Source organism: Orbicella franksi, chromosome 14 (assembly GCF_964199315.1).
Source record: "Orbicella franksi chromosome 14, jaOrbFran1.1, whole genome shotgun sequence".
NCBI classification, from domain to species: Eukaryota; Metazoa; Cnidaria; class Anthozoa; order Scleractinia; family Merulinidae; genus Orbicella; species Orbicella franksi.
Genome location: NC_138158.1, coordinates 14,626,721 through 14,638,024, shown reverse-complemented (window position 1 = coordinate 14,638,024; position 11,304 = coordinate 14,626,721). Strand labels below are relative to the sequence as shown.

Here is an 11,304-nt window from a genome sequence, read left to right as displayed (position 1 = left end):
TGGCGGGAAGCTCAGTTTGACAGTTTTGGTTCAAATAACACATTTTGTCGTCAGGTACCATTGTGATCTGTAGGTTTCAGAAGTACTACTTGAGATTCCTAGATTAATTTGAGTCCAGGTTCTGTGTTGAGATATACTTAGCGTCTAGTGTCAGTCCATGTTATGTCCAAGCTACATAAAACGATATCTGGCACGGCAGGAAACTTCACATAAATAACCAGGCGATGCTCTAAGATATCACCATTAAATACTTTTCTAAACGGCTTTTGTTTGGGGGGAGAGGGGGGGGGGGAGGGGTTTACTGAGAAGCATCCTAGATTTGAGTGGGGGCCACCCACAAAATACTCTCTGAAACTGCAAACTTCCCATAACCCTCATCCCCAAAAATTATGAACGCCTAAGCCTTTCCAGTTAATTTACCGCATACTTTGCTCCTCATTATGTAAAACAAATTTCGGTTTCCTCTCATTTATTCCTTCGAGTTTCGTCTACTTGTAGAACCTAAGTAGGCATACAAATAAAAAACAAATTCCCTCGCAGCTTCAATGTTACAAACCCTCAGACCCTGAATCAAATCTAGTCGTCAGAGTGATAAGGCAAATTAGACGTTAACATGGCCAGTTAGAAAGCAAGGAAACAGACACAAGGGATACTGTTCACGTTAAAGCAACTATAATCATAGTTCAATTATATTTTCAGAGAGAAAGTTATGCCTTAAGCTGTTGGAGTGGAAGATACCAAACACATCTACTCAATCAAAATTTTATTTAACGTTTTTACGTTATTAGCTTCAAGCAGTGAAATAAATATCTAAACAAACGTCATATATCTCAGTACTGTTCAAAGCAGGTGAAACCTGACTGTAAATATAATAGACAAGAATGACAACTATTTTGATCTTCTTGGGCTCGGTGAACATAAGTTAAAGGTAGCTAAGCTGGTTTACCTCTGTATGTAGCTGTTCTGATTTTACGGCAACGTTCAATATAATCAATATTATTACCTATAAGACTAGCAGCCGTCTAAGGTAACAGAAAAAAAGCGAAAATGGTTTGTTATAGTTTCTCAATAACAACAGAGAGTGCAAGTTATGAACTAGCTAAAACTTTACAAATAATTTTTTTCCTGTATTACATTAACTATTGTATTAAACTTGCAATTGAAGAACAGAAGCTGTCAGCCATACTGAACTGACGCCCGTCTAAACTAACAGAGAGAAATCAAATTAAAATGTAGAATTTCTTAGAACAAAATAAAAGCTTCAATAACTTCACCACTCATGAAAAATACTACAATACTGTGGCTAAAATTATCGCACAACTTGTATTTTACTGCTAGAGTGCTTGGTTTGAAAAACCGACTAGCTTGTTAAAATCCCCATTAGTAAACTAGAGCTTCCTTAATCATGAGAGTATATGAAAGATTCCTTTTTACTGCTCTTTCAGCTCGAAAACACCGCTACATGGCTGCACTTCAATTATTCCCACTGTGCCGACAACACTTGGATTGACCCTTGAAGTTTTCCTGGCAGGGGTTGAATCGTTTACAGCTGGAAAAATCACACGTAGCTTTCTTTTAAACCGCTCTCTTCTAAACTGCAGATTAAACAAAACAAAAGAATTGATTAACATAAAAAGGTCTCTCGACCGTTTCCGCTGAGCCTTTTAATGTATTGTATGGTTAGCTATTCGCAATGTGGTTGGATTCCTTCCCAGTCTCCGGGAGTCGAAACTACTCTTGACTCATTAACACAAGGCAGTGCGATTACTCTTATTCGCTTTATTCATTCCCAGCAACTCAACTGATTTTTCTTACAATGCTGGAAAGTACCCGCGAGGGAGCTCTTTGACAAGAAACGTCTAACCTATTCTGAGCTCTCAACGTCCTGCTCTCAACGCTACGACACTGCACCAGAACCTTGGGTAGTCTCGCCATTATAGCGTTATGTTATGTTCTTACTTGATAACGAATTACAGACAACGGAAGGACTGTACAAAAAAAAGTTTGAAGTAATTTGTTCTCCTGATTGCCTTCAGAGTGCTCTTACCTGGTTGTTTCTTGCACAGTGCAGGAGAAAAATCAACAATCCCTTTAAAAGAAAGTTATTAAAGCGAATTATACACGCATTTAGGTAAACTAAGATTAAAACCTTTTTCGATGTAAATATCAAACACGACCTTCCTAGACCGGCAATGAATCGTTAACAAGTACAAACTAAACCATTAGGACGTGCCGTTAGTAAGGTAATAATCTCTCATTTAAAACACGGCATAATTAACAATTATTCCATGAGCGCGCGTTGGATATGAGATGGTAAATAGCCAACGAGGCCCGTAGGGCCTCGTTGGCTATAACCAATCTCATATCCAACAAGTGCGAATGGAATAATTGTTTTATTAAATTCGGTGCTTTTGTATTCTTGGAAATGTAACTTAATTTTATTGGATTTTAATTTTACAAAGCGACCGGAAGTCGATGTGACAAAAACAACAACAAGTGGGAAATCACATGACATGCGCGCCGTTTGTAAAATTAGTTGAATGAAAAATTTGAGAGCGAAGCAAGCGAATTTGCTGAATGAAATTACAATCAAGTAGAATTCAAGAAACGTCTATCAGATGAAGGAGATATAACCTTGGTCAGAAAGTTTGAAAAGCGTTCAAGTTCGAGTCATGGAGAAGAGCCAAATAATTGTGCACTTGCACATTGCCATTGTAATAATGCTGCGGAAAACTTTGATCGCCATGTGACACAGACGTTGTGCCAAAATTATTCTCGACAAGATCTCTCTCAGAATTCCCTTGCTTTGAAAGCCTTGGCATTTCGAGCTGTATGTGTGGAGCTCATTGTTGGCCAGATTTAGAGTCAAGGACAGAAACTATTTTAGCGTCAGATTCATCTCCAGAAGTAAAGAACCGGACTTACTTCGGTTCAGCTCAAAACACTCAACTCCTTGAGGTGTTTTTCGCAAGGACAGAATTGTTGGCGCCAGCTGTCGTCGATTCTCTCGTCGTCGTCGGCCAAAAAAGAGACTGAGATGAAACTAGGTCGTCCTCTGTAGCTGTGCGGGATTTTTGCTCTAGGCCAATCCGAGCTTGCTTAGTCGAACAGTTTCCTCATCTACTCATTGGAAACTGGTTTCTTATAGACTACGCCGACAATTATGCCTGTTTTCCTGCGGCCTTTTACAAATGCATATGCTCTAATAATTTATTTGCCTGGTTAGAGATAATGGGAAACGGTTTGTTGTGCGGCGGCGTGCGAAGGAAATGATCAACTGGCGGCTCTAATGGATTTAATTAATAAACTTTTGCAATACGTGTCACCCTTCTTCCTCGCAGACGAGTAAAAACACTTCAACTGAACATTCAGTTCTTCTTTTGACATTTCTTATATCGGTTTCGAAAATTTGGTGACACCAGGACTAGCAAGCCATTCTGTTAAGGTAAAATTTGATTTTGTTACATAATCTTCATGAATGCGTAAAATCTCGCCGGTCATATTTTAATTTTGCAACTTTAAGGGAAACTTAACGTATACGTACCGTTAAATAATCTTATCTCGAACTTTGTGGCTTTTTTGTTGTTACTGGGACGGCATTGTCCATAATTTCCTGTATTTCCTGTGTAGATAGCTCACCGAATGTGCTTTTTTTCATCCATTTTTTTTTTTTTTTTATGTCGACGAAACTTCGCTTCACGCGAAAAAGCTCATGCCGAGCGACATTTGCCGCTTTCATTTCCATATAAGGTCAAACGCAGGTGTAATGGCTGGTAACCGTGATCCAGTGAACCAATCGGAAAGCTAGAATTGCATTATTCGAGGCTGAGAATTTAATAATTACACATAATTGTAAAAGGCCATTTTCGAGTTACCTTGAGCCCCTGTTTCAAAACGAGTGCTCGTGCAAAACCTTGTACATGGACATAAGTTTGATTTACATGAAAATGAACCTGTAGGCGGAACGCATTTCCAAATGAATGATTTTGCACGAAGACTCGTTTTGACACAGAGACAAAAGCGAACTTTGAAATGGGTCGGGAAAGTACTTTTTTTCGAAAACAAAGTTCATATCGGCAAACCATTGGCAAATGCCCTTAGGTGTGCAAAGGCAATGGAACTATTTGAATAGGCACAAATAATTCACCTGAGTAGAGTTGAGGATCGTAAAAATGTAGATGAAAGCTTTGTGCAATGGAGTCAGAAGACCAAACAACCACGTGATCCCAAGCAAAGGAGTCATCACCAAGCATGCTTTGATGCCAAGTCTGCGAAAAATGGAAGAATAACAATGAGTTGATAGCACGTAGACTCGTCAACAATTTTCGATATCCTTGCATCGAATTAGTGCCATAATGATGCACATACGAAAGGAAAAATAAAAGCCTTTTGGTATATACCTCAACCGAGTTACTTAGTATATAGGTAATCATACCGTTTCGAGTTCAATTTGGAATTAATTTGCACGAGTAAGTTTTTCAAAAAGCTGAAATTGCACAAGCCGCTTCGCTTACTTATAGAGGAAGTGCCGGAAGATCTTTCGTGAAGCCATTTTTTGTCTCATTCGAGAAAACTTTTTTCAAAGTTTCCGCACAAAATTCTCATCATCATCTTACGTGCAGATATCATTGGCTTAGAAAATTTCCTATTGTCTTTCAGCCAGTCATAATCCAGAATTACGATGTGTGATTTGCACTGGTATAACACTTTTTGCACTGGTGTTACTCTTGAACTGCACTGCTCTCAGCCAATCAGAATCGAGCAATTTTTTCATGTATATTATTCCGTGGGATGCCTGTGGCAGGCGACGGTAAGGTTCGCCCGGGGTTTCTTTTTCATTGTCGACGCAAAACGACAAATTTGATTGACAATGAAATGTACGTCCAAGCTGGAATCACATTCAAGATGATTCGACTTTGACAGGAGTAAGAATAATGTAATTTCGAAAGACTCTGCAATTCTGGCAAGTAGTAGCTTGTGTAGACAGTGTAGTGTAGTGTAGTGCTCGTAGCAGCGTTTACGAGTTCAGGAAATAAACAGAAGGTAAGACATTTTAGAAAGTGTTTCGACTTTGTGTATTGAATTGATCTGTGAAAATTGCATAGAGTTCGCGGATCATCCGTTCCGTGTTACGCATCGAACCAACGAGTTCAATGTTCACTCGGCCTGCCAAACGAACCAATGAGTTCAGCAACCGAACTTGCGTGTTCATCCGGCCTACGAGCCGCTTGGTCTAAAGAAGAAGTTTGAAGCAACTTTGACACACGATATTCATTGAATCAGTGTACGTTAATTCAAAAATCAAGGAGTCCATCACGGAAAACATCGACACCAACCTGATTTCAAAAATTCACTGAAATATTTGTTGGCTTGCAATTGAAGATATTTAAGCCTCGAGAGTTTTACCTTATCGAAACTTTCACAGTTCAATCCAGGAGTTGATAGTCATGCTACGTGTAAATTTAAGGTTTTGTGTATTCTTGCTGACATTGAGCTTACCTGTTTACCAGAACGCATGCACATGTAAATAGTGTTTGCGAGAAGGATTATTCCAGTCGATGTTTATTTTATTTTCAGTGTTTCACTGTTAACATTTATTAATACAAAGGGAAATATTTGTTGAGAAGAATTCCTCATGCTTCTCATGGAAACTTTAATCCTTTCGTTATCTCGAATAAACAAGCACACATTATCAACCAGTTGTGTTACGTTGCATTACGTTTTTCTCTCACACAAGTGAGCCTCTAAGGACAATCAATACTTTTGTTAATGTGCTTCAGTTCTTCTCTCACAGAAAAGAGCTTCTAATTATATAACAGACAATCAGTTCTTTTGCCTGTTAATGTTCTAGTAGACTCGTTACGTTTATTGACGGCAATACAGCCCTTCAGAATATTTTAGTCTTCAAATAATGAAAACGTTACGTTACCGTTCATGTATCAAGATTTTCTGGCAGTTCTCAACGTAAGTGATATGGCCTCATTAGGAAAAAAAAAAAATTCCATTTTCACGTTGCAATATTACTTCAGCTAGTTTTGATGCCATTTCTAAATACCATGCACATTCTCGTTCCATTTTGTAGATCACCTGGAAAGAAGAAACAGGAGCCGGGGAAGGAGGCCCTTCTCGAATAGTAATTTTCCGTCTACCCTATTTTCCACTACAAACACAGTGACGGTTTCTTCGACACTTTCTACAGTGATTTCTATGGCTGATCTAACTGACTAATCGTGGCACTTTACTGTAACTTCACAATTCATTCCAATGCTACGCTCTCTAGCCAAAGCACCACACGGAATCGCCTTTAGGCGTCCTGTTATTCAAGAAATAGCATCAGTAAAGATGAAGTCATTTGTAAATGCTCAGTGAAAATCAATAAACGGTGCATGATACAATCATGGACTGTATAGAACGTTGCCGGCCTATATCTTGTCGTGAGAGTTTAAAAAATATATATATTTATATTTTCTTTTTCGGTAAATGTTCTTCTTACCGTATCTGGTGAATATTATTATCTCCTGCTGTTGGCTGCATGGTGGTGATTTCCTTTACGACCCGAACCAATATCAACAAGTTGAACTAAGGAAATAAAACATATCTTATGACTTATCCTGTTATGTAAATGTCTTAATAACAACGATCCTAAGTACTTCAAGGACTTTTTTAGCGTCAAAGAAACGCGATATAATCTTAGAGGTAGTGGCGTTAATTTATGTGCGCCTAATTGACGTGAAAATCACGTTGGTATCCAATTATAGGTATCAAGTTACAAAACGTTCAAATAGAATACCTGTAAGTGGACACCCACGTGATCGCGCGTCGATTACGTGACAAATAGGCAGGCGGAAAACCAATCACGATCGAGAATTTTGTTATAGATACGATTAAGGGATATTGCTGCCTACACTCAGAACTTCATCATCTATTTAACTATATTACCATTGATAGATTGCATGCCTTTCAAGTCAAGAAGACTGACTTCGGAGTCGTTTTACTTACGATTTCAATCCCCAACACGACTGTGACAAATATCCAAATTAGATTGTTATGCGAAGACATCCAGCAGCTTTAGGCAAAAGTAAAAATATAACAATATAGTAAAGAATATCCCACATCTCCAAAATTGCTAACTCGCAAAAATTAGAAAATGATGAAGGGTCAGACCAAAGTTTTTATTATTTTTTTTCCAAGATCAGTGATACCTGGAGTCACATGCTATGAAATCAGGACAGAATGCAGCAAATAATAGAGAAGAGGAACACAAACATTAGGAAAGTGCTTACTATTCATCATCGACAAAACTGTGGATTCCATCCTTTCCTGCAGCAATAGTCAGCGACATAGTGACAATGACAGCGGGAAAACCTGCAGTAGAAGCGTATTGAAAAGAAACTGATTGCAGACACTGGGGTTAAAAGGTGCTCAAGAACTTACCCCACGACATCACGTGATAGATGCGCATCTTGTTTTCGATGTTGTAAACCTTTACAACAAGCAAGTAAAGGTAGATTCCCTCAACTAGCATCCAACAGAAAGCAGCCATCAGAAAGTACTGCAGAAGAGCGGCTACTGTAACACAAGCACCCTGTGAAGTAGCGCAGTACAATAATTATTAATAGTAGCTACTTTAATAGAGTGTATCGAGTCGTCACTTCATTGTGTCTACATATTCTCTCTTACCAAGGCTTCTTACCATTTTTTCTGTGGCTCCAATTCCGGAAAGAAATACTATCTGTCCAGATCCAAGGGATCCAGCCAGACTCATTCTGATTTGGGATAGAGTCTGATGCACATTGCTGATCGGAAAAAGAAAAGCAAAACAAAACGCCAAATGTGAATGATTTAAGAGCTTACTGTTGGACGTCTACCATGTGTGGGCAAGCGCGTACAAAATGGGGACGATCGAAACACAAGTCTAATGGCAACACATCTATGCCATTCTGCCAAATTGTGTTGTTCAATATTGTGAAGCTTTCCCACCAGCAATGAATCATTCTCAAAGTTAGCATAATTTCAGATGAGTTAATTAGGAGAAACTCCCGGGTGTGGGCGACTGAGAAAAGAAAAGCAAAACTGGGACATTTTTTTGGCCTACGAGTTGATTCCTCGTGTATTGAGTGTGTGCATTGTCACGCAATACAAAAAAGAAAAATCAAAGTCAAAAACCATTCAGTCAGGAAATTGTGATATTATAGACGATAAATGAAGAAGGCAGTTCTTCAAGTTTAAGATGTGTGCGTTGTCCAAAAGTTGAGATATTCGTCAAAATGTTCCGCGCAAAATTATAGAGCCCAGTATGGAGCCGCCATTTTGGAGGACCTCCTTATTCCTCCAATATGGCGGCCGGGAAATAGTGTAAACATCTGGAACTTACTTTGGCCAGCTAGACAACTGATTATCTCAACCGAACCAAAAGACGTTTACACAAGCACTTTTCCTAATACTTTAACTCCTAAAATGGCTAAAAATCACGAGATAAGTGTGTATTTTTTTGACAAACGCGATCTTAGGTTAGCTTCATGTCACGCACCGCCATAATTCCGAAACTCAAAATGCGCTGGTTTCCAAACGAAGGACGCTATTGAACTGGAAAAGTGTAAACCAATATAAATTTAGTACCTCTTATGTCTGATGAGAATAAAACCTTTAGGGGACTTTTAGTTTTGGATTTGAGAATTTGATGACGTCACGTGAACACTCTATACATGGATATGCCATAATCAAACCAGAAAAACATTTTTTTTTTCAAGTTTATTTTGCAATACAAAAAAAGAAACATTGCAGAGCAAGCAAGAAGACCGGTTTATGAATCATAAGGATGTAGGCACGTCATCATGTCTTAGAAAACACGATTTCAACCCGAGTGCGAACTATGCAGAACCTGGGTGAATCTAATCAAGTACTTCAAATGTCAAACATGTAATTCATCCTATTCAGGAACATTTAGACGGTACCGTCGTAGGCGTTCTAGATATGTTTTTAGTGATTGTGTTACTCACGTTAGAAGCGCATATGAAATTATCGTCAGAGTGACTCCGGTTATGGACAGAGCTAATCCCACGTAAGTAAGAATCCTCAATATCTTCTCATCCGTCTTTGTGAGCTGTCAGTTTATAAAAAAAAGGGAAATAGAAAGAAACACGATATTAAGACATAACGACTTGAATGATTATTTCCTTATACTTGAATAACTGTTAGTTGACAATGTTCATACAGAGAAATTAGGCAAAGACAAATACTGAAATTATAAGAGTCGAGGCGACCAAATTGCTAACACGATGTAGTCTGGGTGGAGCAGTCTAAGTCAGACCACGTAATGACTCGCGGCTGTCTCAGGCATTTTACTTTCAGAGTGCCTGTCTGCACTCAGGACTATACAGTTAAGGAAGCCGGTGAACAGTTAAACGGATATATCTGAGGTAAATGTGCCACCAGTTACTACAGTATCAAAGCCATGTAGTCTCAGCGAAGATAACTTCTTGTAGCAGAGACCACCTCAGGACCCAACTATAGACTTCAGCTTACTTTACTGTTGGCATCGCTATAGTCGAATAGAACAGTAAAGTGAGTCAAATGATTGCAACTGCATTCTGTTTCTTCTGCATTGCTCATCGATTTTACAGCATGACATCCTTCCCTGGACCATCCGTCAGGGCTGCAAGGAAACAGTAAACAACGTGTTATGTCATCCTACTAAAGCATATTTCCACAGAAGGAAAGAAAAGATATCACATGATATTTTGATTCCTACCTCCGTCAGGAGACTATCGACAAAATTATCGTTCGCAATGAGCTTGTCTTGTCACTAGGCTGAGGCTACAGTAAAATAGGCCATCGGTGTCGAGAGACAATCTACTACCTGAATCTTTCTACTTAAACATTGAAACCTGATCTTCACCTTTTTTCGCTTAAGCCACTCCAAAACACACAGAGTCTCATACCGTCTGCAACCTGCTGAGAACAGATTTAATTTGATAATTTTTCAACTACGTGGGTGCAAAACGACCATAGAGCTTTTATTGTTGTGGTTACCTTCAGATGCCTGAAATTCAGGCTGACGTTTTCCTTTAATTTGTCCGGCTTTGGATCCATCGTGACTGCCACTATTATGGTACTGAGTCGCCTACATAGAATATAGATACCAAAATCTAAGTTGGCTAATCGAGTTCTCGTTGTTGACGGTAGCAGGTTTGAATCCCGACGTAATGAAAATGAAAATATTTATGCAATAGAACGTAATGCACATTATTTTTGGCAACGCTTTGGTTAAAGCTGTCAAACCTATTGATGAATTGAATCAAACACCCACACCTATTTTGTTAACCAAATAACAATGGTTATCTGGTTAACAATATTTGTTAATATTGTTAATTGGACTATTTGTTAATTTGGGAGCACTTCTTCGACCCGAAGTGCGGTCAATAGCTTTGGCAGCCATTTTGTTTCACAACGTTCCTCATAGATGATTGGTAAAAGTTTACGGATGATCAACCGACAGACTGACCGCTCATTTGCACAAATCTTATTACTCTTATAACTCCCTCCAACTACGGTATCTCTCGTTAAAAAGGAGCATTTAGCAAAAACCTACAACGGCAAGAGCTTTAAGATCTGTTTACATAGGCCATTTTGCAACTCAATGCAATTTTTGTCGCTCCAAAATTGCAAATTTAAAATCGCGTGCGTAAACACCATGAACGAGGATGTGCTGCTCGGGAGTTTTTTTTTTTTTTTGCGAGAGTAATTTTGTGTAGATGACAAGAACGTCTAACTGAGTTTAGGCAAAATAATAGCTACAGCGCTAGCACAGTAATTACAAGTAGGCCGGGCGACAAATGAACTGAGGCTTGGAGGAAATTCAGAGAAACCTCGAAATGAAGTCGCAAGGGGACTTTCGCTAGTATGCTGAAATTGCAAGCTCAAGCTTTTGTCTTCACTGAACACTGGTGACAGCGTCTTCCTCAACATCCACGTGTTACATTTACGAGTCGTTCACAAAAGCAAAACAAAGAGCAAAACGTTTCGAGAGTAAAAAGCACTTTTTACTACTCATTTTGTCTTCAAAGACAGCCCACCTGCTCTGTAGCGAAACTGCTGCTCAAAGTTACCGTTTTTGTAGGTTGAAATCCAATCGCGGCGAGTCGCGGGGATAAATCGCATTGAAATCGCAGTTGGTTTACACGTGCGTTTTTGAAGTTGCATTTTCTGCTCTCTAACTCGTTACCTGAAGTTGTCATGTTCATCTCTATTGGAGTGATTAGCTACAATTAACTCATGAAGATCTTTGTATGCAATAGCAACTAC

The 11,304-nt window shown here is 38.9% G+C and overlaps 1 protein-coding gene across 1 annotated transcript; it reads right to left on the bottom strand.

The window, feature by feature from the left end:
- Positions 1-1,224: 1,224 nt before the first annotated feature.
- Positions 1,225-11,299, bottom strand: LOC145467395 (adhesion G-protein coupled receptor D1-like). The gene is made up of 14 exons (XM_081450953.1): positions 11,225-11,299; positions 10,033-10,123; positions 9,899-9,954; positions 9,526-9,655; positions 9,000-9,103; positions 7,694-7,796; positions 7,435-7,585; positions 7,284-7,365; positions 7,000-7,066; positions 6,494-6,579; positions 4,369-4,386; positions 4,148-4,268; positions 2,048-2,089; positions 1,225-1,595 (listed from the first exon to the last, which is right to left on the bottom strand). Exons 2-14 carry the CDS (start codon positions 10,090-10,092, stop codon positions 1,431-1,433), a joined length of 1,185 nt encoding a protein of 394 aa, XP_081307079.1. The 5' UTR covers positions 10,093-10,123; positions 11,225-11,299; the 3' UTR covers positions 1,225-1,430.
- Between the last annotated feature and the right edge of the window lie 5 nt (positions 11,300-11,304).